Raw genomic sequence first — 22,959 nt, 5'->3', positions numbered from 1 at the left:
CAGACTTGTTTGCAGTTTTTGGTTGTCATTTTTTTTTTTTTTTTTTTTTTAAGATTTTGCAGTGAAAATGTTGTGTTAATTTAACTTTGACTGTAAAATCTGACATCATCCATGTTTTTCTTGGAATCCACACCCATCCGTATAATAAACTGCAGAGAGCTGTTGTTGTTTTTCAGCAGTTTGCCTGTCAACACTTACGATAATAACCCTGGAAACCGCTGTGTGGCCATTCCTATCGATACTGTGGACTGACATGCTTGTGTGTGTGTGTGTGTGTGTGTGTGTGTGTGTGTGTGTGTGTGTGTGTGTGTGTGTGTGTGTGTGTGTGTGTGTGTGTGTGTGTGTGTGTGTGTGTGTGTGTGTGTGTGTGTGTGTGTGTTGCCAGGGTTACTAATTAAGTGTTGACATGAGGAGGGATTAGGCTGACATTGACAAATGTGATACTAAGTGGTAAAGGTGTCTATGAATAAACCAGCCCATTCATACACACACATACACACAAACACCTACACACACAAAACCCCATGCACACACACTTTTGTACTGCTGCACATCATGACTTTAAGAGCGGAAACCAGTGTAAATGTAAGGATAATACTTATTACATGATTTGTAACTTACTGTACAGTGCTGTCTCACTCATACACGCTGAGAGGAAGAATGTTTGCAGACAGTTTTTGGCCCTTAAGGCAAGTGCTCTCATTGATTTCATGTAATCACCGTATTTCAGTCTCTGTTGCACTGTCACTGTAAAAATAGCAGTGCGTGAATCAAAAAAGTTGCAGGATAGTGAAGTTGTTATCTACGTTTAATTTGACACTTTAACTACATGAATGAATAGCTTTTGTGTAAGTGGAAATCTTTTTGCCATGTCAGTAGATATCTTTTTAAGTCAGGATAGCTGTGCCAATTTGGTACTGGTTAGTGTATTAGGAATGAAAGGATGCCACAATGTTTGATGAAAAATTTAAATGGGCAACATAAAGAGGATTGAATTCAAAGACACCCTGAAAATCAAAGTGGAAGGCTAGCCCATTCTGATGAAATTTCACTCATGCCTAATGACAGTCAGGGCATTGCTGCCACGCCTATAGAGGTCTGTGTGTCTCTCCATGGATATGCCTCCCATCGCCATGCCTTACGATGTTACAGGCAGCATAACCTTCTCCAGAGCTTCTCCAGACCCTTTCACGTCTGTCACATGTGCTCAGGGTGAACCTACTCTCATCTGTGAAAAGCACAGGGAGGCAAAATCCAAACTGGCTCCATGGTGCAGTGGACATGAGCACAGGGCACACTAGAGGATGTTTGGGCCCTAAAGCTACCCTCATGAAATCTTTCTCTGATTGTTTGGTCAGGGATATTTACACAAGTGACCTGAAGGATCTAATTTTGTGGCTCTTGCTGTTCCTGTACTGGTCCTGCTGATGGGTTAAGGAGCTTCTGGAGTCCTGTCCAAGAGTATCTGCTTGTCTCAAGGCATCTCCTCTATGCTCTTGAGACTGTGCTGAGAGACATAGCAAACCTGACAAAGGTATGTATTGATGTGCCATCCTAGGGGAGTTGGACACTGACCCTGGTCAAATACAGAGCTAGTGAAAAAACAGTCAGAAAAGATGGGCTGGAAAATGTCAGTGCCCTCCACCTGCCAAACTGTTCTTGTTTTGAGGTTGTTTCATTGTTGCCCCTCTAGTGTACCTGCTGTTCATTTCATTAACACCAACGCAGTTAAAACCGAATACCAACCTCCTCTGCTACTAACTATTTAATTAATTTGACACTATACTCTGTGTTCCTTTAAGTTTTTGTTTGCTTTATACTCACCTTGTCTTGTTTTACCGAAAGTGTAAAAAAGTTGACCAACTGCACTGTCATAGAGTAGCAACTAGTCACTCATGAGGTAGGCCTGCCTAAAACATAATCTATCATACTTTTTGACTCTACTGGGGACAATAATTTACTAAAATTCAGTTTGTACTTAATAAGAAGTGAAACTCCCGAGCAATAAACTTATCAAGTGTTTACTGGGATTGAATCTCAATCTGTATTTTTTTTTTTTATTTGCTCCTGATTAGAATGAATATGAGTTGATCCCTTTGGAAGCCAAGGGACAAATTTTGAGCATCAAAGCTGTGCTGAAGCTAATTGTGGAGCGACAGAATTTAGACACTACTTTGATAATATCGAATAAGATTTATCAAGTATTCACAGCAGGTACTTTTAGTGGCTTGATCAAAAACAACTCTGTTGTGATATATTTTGATATTTTAGTTCCAAATGTAATATTTGTGTCTACATCAGCCACATTTACTTCTTTCTTCTAGTCAAATTGAAGGTTTCTAGCCAAAAAGTGGCATTGGCAAAAACCTCCAAGCAGCTGCCACTTAGAAGATGGTCCTTTGATTTGTGGCACTCAGGCTCTTAAACTTCATGTCAGCTCCAGCTAAATGTAATTTTACACTCAACAAGCAGGATGGGTGTTTTTTGCAGATTGCTCATCTGCAGGTATATACTTTATGTTCCTCAGCAGTCAATCACTCTTTTCTCCCTTTGACTTACATTTGACTTTGATTTACTTCTTTATTTACTTACCCTGGCCATCTGCAGCCATTCAGACATAACAGATTACTTAATTACTTATTTTACTTTTCATACAAGTGATATGTGTTCTCCATATTTTGTCTTTCCCTTTGAGCCTGGTTCGTGACACCATCTGGAGTAATTTATCCTTGGTGGCATGGCTCCATTCTGAGGCCTGGCAGTTCACACCTCCCTGCTTTTTCATGTGCATACATGGAAAGCCAGAGGCGGCGAGAGCACCAGCAAGAGCCTGGCACAAAACAGAGCGGCAGTGACAATGGATATCAGGCTGGTTAAGATAGACACAGCAGAAAAGGAAGAGCAGGTGGGTTGAAAAGTGGCTTGCAGATGTGCAACAAATGTATACAGGATTTAAAAGCCTAAATAATTTGCATATATATGATTTGCTCAATAAATGAAATATTCGTTTGCTAATAAAAGTTGCACTGAATGATTGGGCTTCCTTGAACATCTGTTAAGTTTTTATTTTTGAAGTACATGTGACATCAAGTAGAAATTGCAAACACTGGGAAATGTCCCCAAGAACAGTCACCAGTGATTTGCCATCAAAATGATTCAAGACTTGGGTGTAAAAAGAGACTTCTTTGAAGTCCAGGCCAAAAGTGTATCATATGAGACCACTCCTGACTGGCTTTGGCCACGTAACCTTATACTTGTGCCCATGTGCCAGTTACTGTAGCTGAACACCAGTCCAATGCTGTATTTAATCACACTCCTGCTCCTTTAGCTACAGCCTCACAGCTTTGTTCAGTTTTTGTGACATATTTTATCTATTTTTTTTATTTATGCCTTGTTTTGGAAGAGAGTTTGTCATAAATGTTTGACAGCTTGGCTCAGTGTCGTCCGTGGATCCTCGGATCCTTCGCCACATCTGATGGTAGTTCGAGGCTGGTCTTTTGCAAAAACACGAATCAAAACAAGTGTCTTTTGTTTGGGCTTTAATAGATCTGGCACAATGAGCTAAGGAGGGTAGTTTTGCAGAAGGATTGAGAGTGGGGGTGAGAATCTCTGCTTGCTTGGTGTTTTTGAGTGTGTGAGTGCATGTGTATGTGCAAAAGCACACATACTGTATGTGTGTATTGGCACAGAGAGTCCAAGATCCGCCCTACTTTCAGGCTACTATTTCTTTTGTTAGCATTCAACAAACTTCCCTTGATATGTTGATGGTGGGTCTGTTACTAAGACTCCCAGAAGCTGTACTTGTTGAATGTTAACAAAATAATTGTTGTTTTATCTGTGCTGAAATGATAAGGTGCTCCCATGTTAGCAGGAAGTAGAAACATTAACTCTCAATATGGACAAAAAAGCCAATTATTATGTTTCAGCTCAGCAGGGCAGGGAAGCCAGTAACAGTGCTGAATCTGCACAGATGTGGTTATGCAGGGGCACGAATAGAGGAACAGATAATGAAGCTGTATCTTAAAGGGGAATTACACTTTATCCACTACCTTCACACAATACCAGAGTTCCTGAACACTCTGGTATTGCATGAAGTGGATTCAATAAGGCCAAAACAAGAGGAAGTTAGCTTTCTGCTAAATACAAGAAACAAGGCTTTTGGCAATTAGCTTCCACTTACCGCTTATTCAGGGTCATACGGGACTGGAGAAATCCAGTTATCATGGTGAGAGAGGTAAGGTACACTAAAGACTAGGGAACACGTTGGTACAGTGTTTATAACATCAAGGCATGATTATCTTGGATTTGGATTCACCACCAGGCCTTTCTGTGTGGAGTTCACGTATTCTCCCTGCACCTGCATGGGCTCTTGGTGAGTACTCTGGCTTCCTCTCACAGTCCAAAGACATGCATGCTGTGGCAATATGTGTGAGAAAAATGGTTGTCTTCTTCCTACTGTGTTAGCCTTGTAATAGACTGGTGACCTGACCAGGCTGTACCTCTCCTAGCAGCGCTGATCTGCCGCTCTGTTAGGTTGAATTTAAAATCCTTTCTCGTACAAAGAAAGTCCTAAATGATCAGGCCCATCATATCTTGAGCACCTCATGGTGCCATATCATCACAACTAAGCACTTCACCTTCAGTGTGAATGCTGTGGTTCCTCGAGTTTCAAACAGGCAGCATCTTTACTTTTTACTCTCTACAAACTTTCCTTTTTAACAAAGATGGTAGTTAAGCTTGATCACGTGACCCCGAACAATCCCTTAGTTCAAGTTGTTGGGGAATTTTCCATGATGCGTTGAGCATTTTGTATCCTCTCCCTCTTTTTTTCTTGCTTCCCATGCATTTGCACGCAACTGTTGCATGCAATAATAATAATGGGTCTTCAGGTTTTTTTAAAAAAAAAAACTTTACGTAAACATAACAATCTAATATCAGGCAGAAGAGTCATCCGGCTCTTATCATCTCTGTAATCTGAATGTCAAATAAAAAAGTGTTTGATTAAAAAATACACCTATTTTTTTACCTTACTGGTAGCAAGTTGCCACACACAAGTTAGGCGATTTAGTTAGTGCTGGTTTATTTACACATGTGCTCAGCTTATAGCAGTTTGTCTTTTCAGACGTCATCCAATGTTACCCTGGTAATCCGTGTTCTAGCTTCTCCACATACACACACTGCGGTCCCTGCATGTTACTGTGTAAAATAGGAGAATCATGATTAGATGATGGCTGACAGATGTACCAGCCAGCCTCTCCTGGTGCTGCCCCTGAACCCTCTGCTCCACCCCTCCCCTGCAGCTGAGCCAAAACCCCACCCCACTGCTATACTACCGTTACAGTGAACCGTGCAGTCTTCAAGAGACAAATAGGTAAGTTTTGCCTTTTGCATTCTGTGTTTTGTCCTGGTTATTGCCAATTGTTTCTCCATGCTCCTCTTTCTGTCTTCTGTTTCCACTCCCTCACTAACCAGTCGTAGAAGATTTCTGCCCATCCATGAGGTCTGGTTCTGATGGAAGTCTTTTCCTGTATAAAGGGAGTTTGTTCTCCCCACCAACACCAAGCACTTATTCTCTCTATAACATTGTAGGGTTTTTTGCTTTATGATATAAATAACTCTAGACAACTCTTTTTGTGACTTGGTACTATAAACTGAACAATATAATAGAAACGACTTGAACTTCATAGTAACCCCATTCTACCACCCTCAGCTGTAAGTGACCTGGAGCAGTGCTTGTAACATTATGTACTGTAAGTTGGCATTAATGCTGCTAAACAGCCAAAATAATTCTATACACTTTCTTCCGGGCAAAAAAGTGTTTTAATGTAATCAGATAAATACCCAAACTCAAATAAAATGGCCTGCATTTGGCCTGCATTTGTATAGCGCTTTTCTAGTCCCTAAGGACCCCAAAGCGCTTCACACTACATTCAGTCATTCACCCATTCACACACACATTCACACACTGGTGATGGCAAGCTACGTTGTAGCCACAGCTGCCCTGGGGCGCACTGACAGAGGCGAGGCTGCCGGACACTGGCGCCACCGGGCCCTCTGGCCACCACCAGTAGGCAAACATGGGGTTAGTATCTTGCCCAAGGATATTTGACATGCAGCTAGGAGGCAGCCTGGGATCGAACCACCGACCTTCTGATTAGTGGCTGACCTGCTCTGCCACCTGAGCTACAGCCACCCCAAAAATAAAACAATGCTATGACTTTTGTTTTTTTACATGAAAGCTGATTTTGCTCATAAATGGATTCTGGTAATGCGTGTTGATTGGTCAGTTAAGGATTTGTGATAAAGTGCCCTTTCTTGATGGTACCAAGTTCCAGGTAAAAATTAATTTGCTTCTTAAGTTAAACTAGAAACTGTATGCTTGTGTAAGAAACCGTTTATTGTTGTGATTGAAAGTAACTGCTGTCAGAGAAAATCAAAAATACCTAGACCATGGAGCCCCCAATCTCATTCGCTGTCTCATTTAAAACTTTTGTTGATGAAATTTCACAGATTCGCTCTGATTCCTTTTAAAAACAATTGTTTAAAATATAAAACTTCATTCAGTTGTTAGAATGATGCAGATTACGTTTTTATATTGCTGGAATCTCCCATAATATTGAGAACGTCTACTAGACTGCACCGTAAGGTTCTCTTTCTTGGCTTGAAGGACGTCAAATCTTAATCTCTAAATATGGTTTACTTAACACACATTTGTGGGTCTCACTGTCACATCCGATCCACGATGAACAACCCACCATTTGGGATTCTAGGTCTTAGTCCATTTGGGATGAAAGGGCTTGGATGAAAACTAGAAAACTAGCAGACACTTGTCTGCCGTCTTCTACCACCAGCACTGGCGGATTCTATCACTAAGTCATGTGATTTACTCCCAACTGCCGTACTTTCTTTCAAATCTCCTTTCATCTCCATCTCAGTGATGACAAGAACCACTATTACCTCTTAAAGAGATAGTATTATACAAGAGCACAAGCAGTGATTTGAAGAGATCCTAAATACGTAGTGTAAACATCTGCATGCCATTTGTAAGCTTATGTCTTTAAATGTCCCATCATCCTGTCTAAAAGTCACATTTAATGAAGTGAGCCACAGGCAACGCAATGCACAAGCAACTAAAAGCATCTCCAAAGCTTTTTGCTTGGGATTTTTCAGCACTGACCATTTGTTTAATTGTATAATTGAAATACAGTACAGAAAAGTATCCCACCTTAGGTCTCGCATGGGCAGAAAAGTGCACAGCACAGCAGTTTGACTGGATTTGGGATGCAGTGAGGTGCGTGAGTTGATGTTAGATGTAGACGTCCAACGTTGTTGGCCTAATTATCTAATAAAAGGGGCATAAATGCTTTGAAGTCCTAAGTGCAGTTGTCAGTTTCTTTGAAGGCAAATAGTAATTGTCATGTACACTACCTCACAAATCAAATCTTCTACACATGTTTCCTCCTCCCTGAAGTCAAAGCATGCGCTGCCCCTGGTCCACACACACACACACACACACACACACACACACACACACACACACACACACACACACTCATGGAAACATACCACAACAACCTTTACAGCACCCTTGATCTGCTAGCTACACAGGAACTCCTGGATCCTTCTACCCTTTCATGCCCTGCTTCAGTCACCCACATCTGGAGTCAGTCAAAGTCTTGAGGTCCCCAGGGAAAGATTTTGGTGGCCCCCTAAAAAAAGAAAAGTCCTATTCTGTCACTTCCTTAAAGCCACAAGAGAATAAAAATGACCAGACACCCATCTTCAGAGATGCATGCACATGTCCTTAGAGCCCTTTAATGTTTAACTGAAAGCCAACAGCTAATCAGAAACTGGCATCTGTGCTCTTTGAGTGCATTTATATCATGTTTTTCAAAAGATGGTTGTGACAAACACCTGGATGGTGAAACTGCTTCACATTTAGTATCCACAGAAAATACTTTCAAAGATTACCATATTGTTTCCATATCTTCCATATGCACGCAACTGGATATATACGTCTGTGTAAAGAGGTGTGTCACAGGGAGCGCATTCTTCCTTTAAGTGCTGATAAAGGCAGGTTTTCCATAACATGATTAAGTCTCCTTCAGGCTACAGATCTCTTCTTCCCAGTCATTTGAATAGTGAGCCGGCCCCTGTAGATGTTATCCCCCCCGAAGTTCAAACTCATGTTAAATGACTTCCTTCTTCCGGTGCAATCTTTTTGACTATGGTGTTGAAAACCAGGTGACTTGCCTTCAGGCGAGGCTTTATAAAGTCACATCCTGCATGCTGGATGAGATCCTGTAGTGTAGCCTGGGTGTCTCAGACTTATGTCTAAGAGGTTTAACAGTTCGTGCCTCAGAGATTAGTTAGTGCTTACAATCAGGAAGATTCCCGCTCAAACTGTATGTTTCAAGCCAGTTTAGCAGCTACTTACTCCCCTTAAAGATGCAGTACTAGAAATGAAAGCTTCACGCAGAATGCTTAAATGAATACATAACTTTATTTAAATAAATGCTTTGTCATAACAAAAACAGACAAAGGTTAAAAGAGTACATAAATTACAAGTTGAATAAATATTACACAGTGATATTCACTTTAATAATTTGAGCTTTTTTGTCTTTTTTTTCTTATTTGTCTTATGTAGCTCCAAATACTGACCATTTTATTTCCTGCTATCCTCCTGCCACCGATGGGTCGATTTCACAAGCCAGTGAACACCAAATTACGAAACCCAATTGTATCGTCGCATTACATCCAAAAAGTGTTATGTATTCAGAAATAAAAGCTGTACTGTAGTTACTGTACTACTGAAGTATGTGAATTGAAATTCAAACCAAGTAGGAGATATGAAACCTGAGGAAGCTGCTACTCGCAAACAGGAATCCTGAATTCCAACCTGCAATTGAAATGAAAGAGATAACTGGAACGCTGATATTTGCCAAGTTCCAATTTCAGATATTTAAACTGATTGCAGTATTTCATTCCTCGGATTTCCACGACTCCCAGTTATTGTCCTGCTAACTGTATCTAATGTCATGCAATTGGTGACCCCACATCGGGGAAGTGGCTAGGCCCTGATCATGACCACTGCCCATGGCGCTCGCTCTCCTCTTCTCTGTCTCCTCTGTCTCTATCTCAGCTGTCATCTCTGTGCAATAGGCCATGAAAACATCTCTAGCTGTGTTACTTTCAATCTACTTTTCCCTAAAAGATGCTGCTGTATTGGAGGTCCCAGGCATGGGCTTCACGGCCCCTGTCAACAAATATTACCTCAAAGCACCACCTCTGAAAGGTAAGCACAAGATAACACAACATTTAGCTTTTTTTACTTTTTGTTGTTCTTGCTGTTAAACTAACTTCATGATACCACATCTCAGGATGTTGCCGTGTGTCAATATCAATAGTGAGTAACTGAAATAAGTGCAAGCTGCTTATTTTCGAAAGTGGTAGCGGGGATTTGGTGTTGAAAGTGGGGCAAGGAGCCTTGACAATGTATTCCCAACTGGAAGCCATTTAGGATGCACACATCTGCAGAAGCATTAAAAAAAGCCCTAAAACACGATTTACCTCCGAACATCCTTTGGCTTCCCCTCTCTGGCAATCATATACATTGGCATTCACATGAAGAAGCATGAATCTTAGCTTATTGGTTGTCAAAGAGAAGAAGGAGGTTTAACGGACTGCAGTTCCTCACACATCATTTTTGTCCAGAACTACCCCCAGGCGGAGATTACAAATGGATTTGCAACATATTATCGACACCATTTCAAAGGACCTACCACATTCACTGTTCTTCTCTTAATCAGAACCTCTATTGTCATATCAAGTATCTGAAAATTGCCCCGCATGATATCCATGTCACTTTCACGTCAGTATTTAAATGTCTTTGCATATAGGAAGGCACTGTGACTTGCACACAGAGAGAGCGACTCTATTAAAGACCCTGTTATAACCTGTAACCTTTTTGTTTGGATCATGCCCCACTCAGATAAAGGTAGATAACCTCCGCATGGAGGCGTGTAAGCAGAAGGATTTCAGATTGTTAGCTTTTTTGACTTCCCTGTAGTTGACCTACAAGAATCCTTTGAAATTCTTTACAGGCTATTTTTCCCCCCAAGCACAATTACATTGTTCTCATACTTTGTTTCTACAGGAAAAACAAACATTCAGTAACTATATTTAAAAGTAATGTAATACACCATGGTTACACTGTAGTAGCAGTACTGAGGGGGAACCACTTGATAAAGAAACATGGCTCAAAAGTGGGTGGTCTTTACTTCACTGAAGGCAAAGAAAACAGCACAAACAAAACCATACAAAACTACACTTCACACAAATGGATCAGAGAAGCGGCCGGCCCGACTGGGAAGCTGGATTGCATGCACTCATGATCGGAGTCAGACTTGAGTCAGACTTAAGCTGAAAACGTTTAGTTCACCAGTAGAGCCAGCGGTGCTCTCTAAGCTCTGTGTCGCCCTGCATGGCAATGTCTGTTCAAATAGGCACAGTTGGCATATCAGGCTAGCTACATTGTCAAAGAGCCACATACATAGATTCATCTGTGATGGTCTACTTGCTTTTTTTTGTTTTTGTTTTTTTACGCTTTTACATTAAGAGAAGGCCAGTCCCGATACCACTTCAAGCTCTAGCAATACTTGTGACAAAATCAGAAAAAAAAACCAAAAAGAAAAAGGAAAAAAAAGGACATTCTTTTTTGTAATAGGCTCACTCCGTCATATACCAACATACATACCACACATTCAAACTGTACACATGCACGCGTCCATGCACGCATCATTTTGTGATTTTTTTTTACACGTATCCAAGCAGGTTCCCCTATTCATAAGTGCTCTGACAGAACCCAGATAGAGTCAACTGTTACAGCATATCCCTATCTCTTCTTTGTTTTTTTCTTTTGGAGAACAGATAAAAACAAATTACTCTGGCCAATCGTCAGCTCCACAGTGGCATCATGTTCCATGGCCTAAAACTGATCTGTTTTCAATCAATAAGCCTGATGCTGTTTCTCTCTTTTTCTTCTTTACAATTGTTTTAATTTCACCTCACACAAACCCACAGCTTCTATAAAAATATATCCATTAGTTGCATATATTTTCATGGATCTGCAGCCAAGGGACCAGGCTCATAGAAGGGCGGTCCCGTGATCATAATAGTCAAAGGATCTAGTAAATCTTCTGGGACTTTCACCCTCATTTAGAGAAGAGTGCTTGGTCAACTGAAAAGAAAGGAAAAAAAATACAGGTGTCTTTTTTCAGCCTGTTGTTTTGCGATTGGATTTTTTTTTCTTCTTTTTTTAAGTTGAAAAAACAAATCTTGAAGTGAACGTAGGGCGGAGCATACAGGTGTGATTCAGAGAGGAGGCGTGGGCCCTGGGTCACGTGGTGGTTAAGGGTTGGGGGATGGGGGAGGTCAAAATGGCCCTCCCAGTTTCACTCATTGTTATTGCTGCTGCTCTCCAGGTCTTTACACTGAATATCACCTCCGCTGTAGTCTGTGCCGGGGAGCTGAACACCGTACTTGTCAACACACCAGCAGATGCCTCGTTTGCGGCCACGAGATGGCTTGCACTGTGGAGAAGAAAACAGTGAGTTAATCCAGCAAGGTCCCATGTTAAAAGGCCTACATTTAAATGAGCTATTTTCCAACTATGTGATAACCACAAAGTGAGGATTTTTCTTAGTAACTCTGAATTATGGGGGAGAATTATATTTTAGCAAGGATAAACTGCATTTTTAGAGCTAGGGCTGCCTTGAGTTATTGGTGAATGATAGTTAGCTCTCTGCTAGCTTCCAGCACTGCTAATTGGAGTCACTGTATTTGACTTCTTTGGTTTAGGATGTTCATGTCCTTTGGAGCATTTTTGATGTTGTTCCATTTGAGAGGTCTGTGCACTGCTTTTTGTAAGTGAACTATTTGTTAGTTATTTAGCTCTAATTAACAGACATCTGTGTCTGTGTGGTAGAATGATGCAGTATTTGGAGGCAGCTTGCTAACCTGAACTTACCACTATCATCATAACAATGTTTATTTGCATTTCCTGGAGTGAATTCTCAAAGGGCTAAAGCTAACAGCTAGCAAGCAAGTCCACTGATTGCTGTCATTCCACTGAAATAACTATGTTTAATAACAATGAAATTATGCAGTTTATTGTTATGTTGGTCAAATGCTTGCTCAAAGGGTGGTGTGAGGCTATATAAGGTTTAAAGAATCAAGGCTCACCTGTTTGCGTTTGAAGAATCCTTTTCTGTCACAGTTGGGAAGGTACAAAGACAGCGCCATTACACGAGAAGTATCCTTCATTCCCTGAATGATCCCGTCCAGTTTTCTCCTGCATGGACCCTTTAGAGAAATGCAGCACGGGATTATTAACCAAACAACTACCAGTTGTATACTGAGATATACACCGCAAAAACCACATGAAACTTTGCACATGGAATACTTACAAATTCAGGCTCATGCTTGTCAATGGGCAGAGGAGAGTAATCAATGGTTGAGCCAATGATGCGCTGCTTGCCTTGCTTCCTCTTCTGCTCCTTGCGCACTGCAAGGACTTTTTTGCTGTTCACAATCTCTTTGGGATAGAGTGGTGGTGGTCTAACCCCGCCTGTACTCTGTGTGGTTCTGGTGTCCTCGTGTTCTCGGGACTCGCGATCTGCACCACAAAAAACAGCAACAACAGAAAGAGGTTACTTTTTTTTAAATTACATTTTTATGCGCATCCAGCAAGTGTAACTGGAATTCTCTTAAGTTAAAGTGCCTTGATGCATGCTCAATCATTCAGGTAAGGAAATCCCAAAAAGCTGATTCTGTTCATCTGGACGTAGCATAATGTGCTCGTCTCTTACGTTAAAGTTCAGAGAAGTAAGAAAATTTTGGGAGCCCAGTGGTAGCATTATTATTACTGGATTTTTTAGTTAAAGAATCAGAGAAATCTATTTTTAAATATAAAAATAAACTCTTTTAAATGCCTAATTTAGCTTTTATATGCTATACACAGTGAGCAAGAGAAAGAGAAGCAACTAAGTGTCAAACAAAGTTCCTTCTCACTTTTATCTCGTACTCATTTCTCATATCATTTCATGGTAGTTGTTTTGACTGGAACTTTAAACATTTCTGTGAAGGTAATGTCCTATCAAATTACATTAATAACATATTAATGTACAATATTAACAGTGACATGAGATTTGTTTTTGCAATGTTTAACAAACGGAAAAAAAATCTTAGTTTAGGATGTTATTTTGCATTATTGTATAGTCATCTGCATAAATGATAAATCATGCCTGTCAGTCCTTTCCACATACAAACAGTAACAGGTGGGTGCTTTTCCAAGGGTTTGTGCCAACTGTTGTTTAACATTTGTGTAGGGAGGAGAGAAGGCTGCAGCTCTGGCCAACAGCTGATGAACTCCTACTGGTAAGAGCTTAGTTTTAAATCATCTTTTCTCACCCAACCCCACTTATCAAAGGCCCTTTGCTCTATTTATAACTGGAAAAGTTTGAAATCCTGCATTCATGTTTGAGCTCAGGGCTATCTGTGAGGGAAAAAGACACAAAATATGTAGAAAAATATGCACAACATTTTTGCTCAACAGTCTACCAACAACACATCCTCTCATAAGTTTAAAAGTGAGACATGCCGGTCTTCACACATGAATCCAGACACACTGATATTTATGAGCATAAAGAGCTCTACTAATTGGGAAGCCTGGATCACGTGTTGCATGGAAAAAACTGCTAACATGTTATCTGGGCTAAACTGCAACCGGGCCTGAGGCCCCTGTGTGTAGTAACTTTATAGCGACGTGTCCCACATTAAACTGATTCAAATGTCAAGCTCAGGAAAATCCAGTTGCACCACGGAATCATATAAATGCTTGTACATTTGTGTCACACTGTATGCACTCCTTAGATGTAATTCCAGCTCCCCCAGGGGGCACTGTAGTCTCAGAGATCTGAAAGTCCCTTCTGACAGGATATTTACAGGTTGAGGTCCTTTATCCTTAACCCAAACCCTCCCCTCCCCCTATTCCTATCTTTGGGGCTCAGCCTCTTAAGCCTGGACCCCCAGCCAGAGGTTCTTTGAGGCCACAGAAACAAGCCCTCCACTTCCCCCCTCTTGGCTTAGCTGTACCATAAGTACTGAGTTATTGTGGGGACTTTGCCAGGCCCCAAATGGCTGAAGCCATGGTGCCAGTGGATGACCCTGGTTATATTTATCTGACAAGGAAACCCGCCGTGGTGCACGAGGCCAGGCGCACTGAACCAAAGACGAATGTTGGCTGCAAACTATATGGCCAACTGCTGCTGGAAGACAAATCAACTTCCATACATGAATATGTTACTTATGAATATAACAATATGTTAGAAATGTGACAAGTTGCATGACTCTGACTGGCCTCTTGGTAGAGAGCCAGCCTGGAGAAAGGCGCTGAGACGTAACAAGGATACGAGCTCAGAGAAACTGATGTTCAAAGAGCCTGACACAGCATGAGTGTCTGGGAGTCTTTGGGAGGGGAGGGGGAGGTGGGGGCTGGAGGCAGGGTGATTACCAGAATTGGGTCTTTGGCTTCTGCGCTGCACTGCCGTCTCTTTGAAATTAATCTCGCAACCCATGACTTGGCAGGCCTCAGTTTGTGTTTAGATATGTCCTTGTGTCTCCCCGCTCAGACTAAGGGGCTATTGCGTGCTATAAATAAACACGTCAAACAAGCATTCTCATGTACACCGTGCATGTGACCACTTTGGAAAACCTTTTTATTTCTGCTGTACAGTCTAATACTTTCTCAGGGCGCTTGATTAAAATGCCACATATCTGGCAATAAAATATCCTGGTGAAAATAAACGTTCTCTGTCGGTCGCTTTGAGAACATGCCTGTCTGGAGAGAATACGGTTAACAATGCGGGACAGATGAAGGTTTTCAAAAAATTCATGCAGCTTTCGAAAAGACAATGGTGCCTGACTTCCATGCTTGCGCTGAAAAAAAAAAAAATCACAAAAATCACAAAAATTCATCTTTTCTGATGTGGCCTCTTAGGCTCTGCCACAAAAACTCAGTTTTTCCATGCTAAGGGTACCCAGCTTGTAAAGGAGTCTTAGAGGGTCTGTGTTTAACTCCTGAAACTCGGCCAAGATGCTGGACGGGGGCCAAGTGAGCCAAGTCATGTGCATCTCTTCCATTCAGCCGAGCCCAAAGCCGTGCTGCTATCGCTTCTCCCTCTGCTCGAGCTAAAGATTTCATTAGGGCAAGAGGAGTGGAGTAGCCAAAGGAGGTGCACCTGATACTCCTCTGTTTAAAAATTAACATCTGCACACAATTATGCTTCATGAATATCCCAAGTTTCTTATGGGCACAAGTCCAAGAATGAAAGATAAGCTGCCCCTTCTTTTGATTTTTCTCTCCACTGGGTCTTTAAGACTGTAACAACATCGTTTAGAGAAAAAAACAAAACAGGACAATGGATTCTCCCACCTTCCATTGGATTTCCCAACATTACACCACGTTTGTTACGTCTTGCCTTTGATAACGTCAGTCTGTGCCCTGCATCTGAAATTACATCTTTACAAGATGTAAGAGAGCGGTGAATAGAGGTGCTGTTTAATCTCATCTGGGGGTAGGACAAGATAATTGTGGGGATAAATGAGCCTAAGGGCATCTGTTATATAAAGCACAACGTTAGTAAGCCATCCCTCTGTGTCACACTGCCTCCGCTACTTAATATTTGAAAGCAAGGGCACGGCCCAATAACCCTGCAGTTTCTAGAGCAGCAAAGGAGGTGTGAACAAGCCAAGAGGGATTGTGGGAGTCGCTAAGGAGTGTGTGCAGCAGCATAAAAGTTATCTGATGAGAAAAGGAAATGGGTCCAAATTATGGCAACGTTGCCAGTTGCAGAGCTCTTTTATGGCAAAAGAGTTTTCAGATAAAATGAAGAGTTTGTTTCAGTGGCAAAAAGTAATGAAATGGCACGAACAGCCATTTGAGTTTTCATTAAGAGATTTTGATCCAAACAGGCCAACAAGATACATCCTCTGCACATTACATGACAGATGCGCAGTGGTTTCCTGAGAAGGATTAAGAGACCGATGACTGAAAAAGGCTCACTTCCAAACCAGCTGGAACAGTGAGAAAATCTGGACTTTATCAAATATTCTGTCCAGGTTTTTTTTTTTGTTTGTTTTTTTTTTACCACAAGTGCAAGTGAATTATGTTTTGACCTGCATGTCCTGTTGTTTCACTGGGATTTCTGTTGTTCGGCCTTGTGCACGCTCTCAATCAGCTTCTGAATATGCAGGAAATAACACTTCCCATGGTATTGTGCACGCAGAATATGTTCATTGCAATCAAAAAGTTTCCTGCTTTTCTGAATGCATGGTATAAATAGCAGCAAGAACAATTCAAGGATTATAAATTGCAAAACAGGGCCTATGAGAGGATGCAAAAGCTTTCAAAGAAGGAAATGCTGCTATAGGTAAGCAAACTTCCTGACCTGTTTACAGTTTCCGTGATGCTAAACGTTCAGTTTTATGTTGCAGAGCGTTCGAAAAGTAAATTATTAGAGTAAGGCGCATGGCTGCTCTACTCTACATTGCTAATTTTGGTCTGAGGTCTCATCCCATATCTGAATTTGGTTTTCAACAAGCCACATGGACAGACGCAACCTCTTTTTGGGTCACCATTACCACAACACAATTGCTGGGTGTGACGACGTTCTGACTCCCCAGTGGTAGAAGAAGCTATTTTGGCGAGCATCAAGCGCTGTAGAGTGGATGTACTGTATAGGGAGAACGAGGGGAGGAAAAGAAGTCCACAGTGGATGAGAAGCTAGCTGCTTCTTCAAATCAAAACTGAGAATCAGTCTTCGTACAGTTTAAAGAAATCACTACATGGCCGTTTAGGAGAATGGAGCCAAACTTTTTAGAAGTTTGTTGTACTGCTCACTTTAAATAGTCCTCTATAAGGACAATAATATAATTATTGGTCTAGAATGTAACCAGGTTGGAGTGGAGTGAGATTACAATATCCAGATCAGGCCTAAACACATGTGACATCATCATAAAATCCTGCACTACAGTGAGAGTTGATTTCTTTCACAACTGTTGCCACCGGCAGATTAGGTGTCAGTGACCGGTAAGCTGTACAAATACCACTGTAAAATTTTATTGGAAGAATTCAAGCAAGCATGCCAAAGAGGGTATTTGCTTGCCAGCAACAACTCCAGTGGTGTTGACTCTCATTCTGTACCTGGAAAAAAAAAACTCAGTAGTATCAGTGTCTCATCCGAGAAATCACTTCGCTATCTTTTGCCACGAATTGCAAGCTTTTCAAGTGGTCATGTGATATCTTTGGAAAATGATCTTTCCAATAACTCTGCCTAGCACCTGCAGCACACGAGCTGCAGCATGGTAAGCTTTCACTGCACTGTCTCAGATGTTCAAGGTGAGATGGATGGAGAGCCGCATACAGTCTTTCCTTTGCCTGTCATGAAGCTGTGAGGCAGCTGGAGTCACTCGTGACCGGAGATATATCTAACGTGGCATGCCTTTATGCAACGTACATATTAGACAGAGTACGGTGGCTGGTTGTCTACAGTTGGAGAGAGTCAGCGTTTGCATCATTTTCTCAGCTACAGCCGAATAACCCGCCGTGCCAGGGACGATGTGAACGTGGAAAAAGCAGATGGTAATGCTCATGAATTGAATAGCATTCTAAAATTATGCGACAACAAGTGTCACCGAGGCTGAAACTGTCTGGCAGCGGCTGAAAACTGCATCTACACACACATTAAGGACCCGGGCAAATGTAAAAGTATTAAAGTTGTCAGTAAAGGCAGCAGGTTTTCTGTTGCTAGGCTAATAAGGAGCATAGTATTTCTGTCCATGTGTAAGAAGAGTATTCTGGTTTTGGAACCACTCCCTAATCATCTTTTGTTTCTTGGCAAAGAGCAATCTGTTAAAACATAAGGCCTTTTCAGAAGCTTGAAGGACGGGAGGCGTGCTGCCATGAAGTCATATCTGTTGGCAAGCTTTCTGGGGTCTGATTCACTCACAGGGGGCTAACAAAGTCTAAGTGCCCCGGGAGCACATACCACCTCCTGTGCCTTACAATCCAAGCCACTCCTGGGATCACAGTGCAAGAGCAAAACATGAATTAATGCACTGCTGGGACATGAACCCAGATGCAGAGTGATGGCCAGGATTCTTGTTCTTTAAAAGGGAGGGGGGAGTGGGGGACTAGAGGATAGCAAAGATTCCTCCCCGCCATTGTTTGACTGTCCCAGTCAGTATTTAGTGGGCCGCAGCTCTCGTGGCCTCACGAGTGCGGTGGACACTTGAGCTCCTCCTCTCTGTGTCTCTGTGTTTGCCTTGCTCAGCTGGTACAGCGCGCAGACAGCTGCAACCCCACACGACAGGAAACCAGAAGCTCACCTCATGAGCTCCCGTCCGCAGAGCTGTTTGACAGAAGGCCCTTCAGAGGAAAGAGCGTGCCGGAGGCATTCTGCTGAATCATTGCGCTGTGACTGAGAGCCTTGCAATGAATGCACCGCCCGGGGCAGGAAAAGATGCTCCGGTTACCTCCGTGGACCAACACAGAAGCCAGGTTCTGCTTGTGTGTGTGTGTGTGTGTGTGTGTGTGCGTGCGTGTGTGTGTCGGCGCAAACCAAAGTGAGACAAAACTGCCTGAGGTGTCATCACATGCAATACACACCCAGAGACCCACACAGCCCCACCCAAGTATATGTGGCAGCAAATACACACAAACTTGGAAAACAAACACAAAAGACTACATCATTTCACATACTGACTGAAGCTTTACCAAACCTGTGATTGCCTGAGTGTTTTGTAACGGCAGTCATAGCTGGACCCATAGAAGAGAGATGAGGGGTTGCTCACAGGGTGGACATAACCTCATGACTCCATCAATAGTATAAATGAGCCCAGTCGAAGCCTGTTTTACAGAGTGAGGCTTGTAGCCAAAACCTTTGTGGTTTCCACCTACTTATCTAGTTGTTGACAAGCTGCTAAAACTCTGAGTGAAGGTGGACCTGTCTGCTTCCCTCAGAAATATCTTAAATCATTCAAGACTGTTGGCCCAGCTCTCCTTCTCCCCCTCTCTCTCTCTCTTTCTGTCTATATCGGTCTTTCTCTCTTTTCTCTCACGCACACAGATTTAGTGGTAATCCGACTCGAAACACCACCCATAGGGCTAGCCTGCAGCCCCAAATCTGCCTAAATTCTGCTTTAAAGAGATCCAAAGTTTATAGAGTGGCAGCTCATTTTGTCTCATACAGTAGAAGCCTTCGATCGATTTCACAGTTTAAGCAGTTGGACGGGAAAGGCGAAAAACAGAGAACAGCTCTGGCGTGTGGATGGAAAATCGAGGGCTTTGACAGACACTTGTTAGAGCTGGATGTTAAAGGAGGCTGAAGCATGAACCCTATTTTCATCTGAATATTACTTGCATAGAATAAACCAACATTCAGTCCACGGCCACCTTTCGTGCGTGCGTCAAGAGACGCGTAAAACTGTTTCAAAAAGACTGTAAACCTGTAAATATTTTAAAGCGGGGACTGTCTGGATCATTGTCAACCACTTTCGGGTTTCGCTAAACCGCAGTCTGACAGCCACTGCCCCGTACTGCAGGCGCAGCTCAGCCGGGACACGCCATGTGCGTTCACCACAGCTAAGAGTCGATCCCGCAGCAGATTAACCGGCACCGGGCGACACGAGCGGAGTGTTTGTTCACGCCGTGTTATTATTGTGGAGATTCAGCCCTTTAAAACTTCTGTGCTACAGCTAGATGCTCAGCCTGACACCAGAAGGAGCATGTGTGATCTGCGCAGAGAGCCGGAATGAGCTCCTACAGTCAGTTGATTCAAAGCGGTGGATAAAAGTTAATCAGATGCCACCTCAAACCATATGTCAAACAAACGCGCCGGTACCGGCTGCTCGCGCTCCAGGGCTCTGCGCTTCTTTTGCATGGCAGAGAACTATTTCGGGTGGTCTAAGTGAGGAGGGAAGAACTTGGGAAAAGGGGTTGAATTTCATTTAAGAGGGAGATTTTGCATTTAATAAAACAGAGCAGGCTACTGTGCTGCCTTTTGGTTGGTCCCTCAGGCTGCAGGAGCCTTTCTCAGAGTAACACACGCTGGATCCCGGCGTGGGACAAGATGTCAACAAACACTGATAAACAGAGGAGAGAGAACACCCAGGGGGTCCCGATGCAGACGAGAAGTTACATTTCTCACACATTTTAAACCCATGTTCGCTCTCAAGCATGCATTCAGTCACCCAGCAGTGAGCGTCTTACCTATGGGCGGGTGGGCAGGTTTGTATCCTTTCTCGTTGGTGCACAGTCCCCTGCCGTGGAGAAGGGCGTGCAGGGGTTTCTCCTCCCCGCTCCTCGGCAGGCAGCGGAGGCCCTGGGCGCACGTCCCGGTGTAAACGCCGCACGCCTGTCCCTCAGACAGTGCGCACGTTAGGCAGCAGCCGCAGCCCGGCTCCTTGACCAGCTGGCAGCCGACCGGCACCGGAGGACACATGGACAGCGCCTTCTGGTCACAGGGCTCGCACGGAACGTATGAGCCCAAGCACCCGGACAGCCCCAAGATAAATGTCACCAGGAGGCAAAAACTCAGAAACATTGTTGGCGTTCTCTTCAGCTATAGCTTAACCTCAATGCGAAGAGGAGGGGAAAAGTAGCTTGGTCTAATGAACACAATGCCTCAGTCAGATAATCCGATTTTTACAGTTAAAGCCAAGAGTCTTTATCCAAGAGTGTTGCTATCTATAAAAAACATTAATGGTAAGGTTTTTTCTGTGAACGCTGCAGAAGGACTTTAAAGGACCAATTAAAAGTACGTGCGCTATTTCCCCCCCCCCGAAATGTTGTCCTCTGCTGGAGCAAAGCAATTCTGCGCACAAAATCTCTTCCCCCGTCTGTTTGGACTCCGGTACTTTCTCCACCACAAGTTTCTTGAGCAGACTGATCAACTTGAGAGCAGCCTTGCCTTTTAAAAAACAGCCCAAACCCCTAACTATGAATACGCTAAACAGCAGGGAGGGGAGGCGCACTTGTTCCGCAGTTTGGCACGCGGCCAAACTTTTTTTTTTTCAGGAGCAGGAGGATCGCTCTTTCACCCTGAAGGCTGAGCTGATGCCGAGGTGCAAGAGGCAAAAGGCAACAGCAGCCCTCATCAAAGCATTTCAGCTAGTCGAAACCTGTAGGCTTCTGTACTGCCTATAGATTTTTTTTTTAAGTAGTTCACATTTGTATTCTGTAATAAATTCTCACACTAAAAAACGAAACAGGGAGACGGATATTTCAGCTGTTGATTCTCAGAAATAAACTCTGGGGAAAACCTCACACAAGATTTTTGGCGCCAAACAAAATGGGGGAAAATACGTTTTTACGCGCAAAAATAATCCATTCTAACTTGTGAACGTTTTATCCCGAAAACTTTTGTTCAAGCCTCAAGGAAACGTCGTTACCTTACGTTACATAACGATTCCCCGCGGTCATAAAAACGGGATCATCGGTAACCCCCTACTTGAGTCATAATGCTGTGTGTTTGCCACGGGGTTGGATGGAATATCGTCAATGCTGCGTTCAGGGTGGAAACCGGGGAAGGTGCGTGATATCATTACTTAGGGTTATAAAACGGTTGGAACGGTAACATTTAGAAGATTTGCCATTTTTCAATCCAGTTTTACCCCCCCGACACACACACACACACACACACACACACACACACACACACACACACACACACACACACACACACACACACACACACACACACACACACACACGTTTAAATATCACTCACAGGGATACCTGCTCCACTCTAAAGCCTGCACCTGTTGCTTCTACTGGGCACCATTTGTGTTAGAAATATAGCCAGAAGGGAAACCCACCAATGTGCTACCTCTCTCTCTCTCTCTCTCTCTCTCTCTCACACACACACACACACACACACACACACACACACACACACACACATGTGCGCGCACGCGCATAAGGAACCCAGAGTCATGTTTTCGAGAAAGAAGAGTCAGAGAGAGAAGGGGAAGATGTCACGAACTCTGGGTTTGAGGCTGACAACTGAAGTGTAGCCGCCTTCTATTATTTTATAGCCTGTATGCAGAACAGTGCCTGATTGCTTCAGCGTGTGTGTCTGTGTGTGCGTGTCTACCACATATGCACTCTCGATCACACACTCGGGGCTGTTATTCCCATCTCTGCAGCTTTTAGGACAGATTTTCTTTCTTTCTTCACTACCAGCAGAGAGTCAGGAAGCCGTGTCGATTTTCCTTCCCATATTCACTCACCGCTTGATAAACTGGCCCACAATCATTTCCTAAACGTGGCTATCGGTTTATCTCATCCTGCTCCTGCAGGCTGAGGATCCACGGAGGTGATTTGTTGTTTAGGTGTTGAACACTAGAAGGCGCTGTTAGCAGTCACAAACTCCACAGGAGCTCCCTGATAACGTTTGTGCTTTTGAAATCTCTATTTGCACATAACTGAAATCATGTCTTTGTTCCAAAGGCAGAGAGTATGTGGTGCTATGGTATTAGTGCATATGAATCTAAAACAAAAAAGACTACATCAATATTTATTTGTAGCCAATTCTTAGAATTTGTGCCTGGATTACATAATCTCACTTGCATGAAGCTGGATCCACACGGGCACCTCGTTTTCTCTCTAATCGCTCTGGTACGTGTGATGTGTTTGCACCTCATAGTTAGTGTTGCACACGTTTAGTGTTTTCTTTGCTTCATTTCAGCCGTGATTGTTTCAAACTTGGTTTACAGAAGATGTTGAAAGCTTTCATAACCACTGTTTTCCCCCATGGCTTTTTCTCTGGTTTCCCTTACATGCCTCCATCAGTGTTATCGCCCTCACATCTCTTGCTTTCAACCATACACATCTGAAAA

At 42.9% G+C, this 22,959-nt stretch overlaps 1 protein-coding gene across 1 annotated transcript; it reads right to left on the bottom strand.

Moving 5' to 3' along the window:
- Nucleotides 1-8,484: 8,484 nt before the first annotated feature.
- Nucleotides 8,485-21,023, bottom strand: igfbp5b (insulin-like growth factor binding protein 5b). The gene is made up of 4 exons (XM_004559160.5): nt 20,330-21,023; nt 12,468-12,676; nt 12,244-12,363; nt 8,485-11,591 (listed from the first exon to the last, which is right to left on the bottom strand). The coding sequence occupies exons 1-4, from the start codon at nt 20,661-20,663 to the stop codon at nt 11,454-11,456; spliced, it is 801 nt and encodes a 266-aa protein (XP_004559217.1). The 5' UTR covers nt 20,664-21,023; the 3' UTR covers nt 8,485-11,453.
- Between the last annotated feature and the right edge of the window lie 1,936 nt (nt 21,024-22,959).

This window comes from Maylandia zebra, linkage group LG16 (assembly GCF_041146795.1).
Source record: "Maylandia zebra isolate NMK-2024a linkage group LG16, Mzebra_GT3a, whole genome shotgun sequence".
NCBI lineage: Eukaryota > Metazoa > Chordata > Actinopteri > Cichliformes > Cichlidae > Maylandia > Maylandia zebra.
This window is presented reverse-complemented; position numbering and strand designations above follow the sequence as displayed.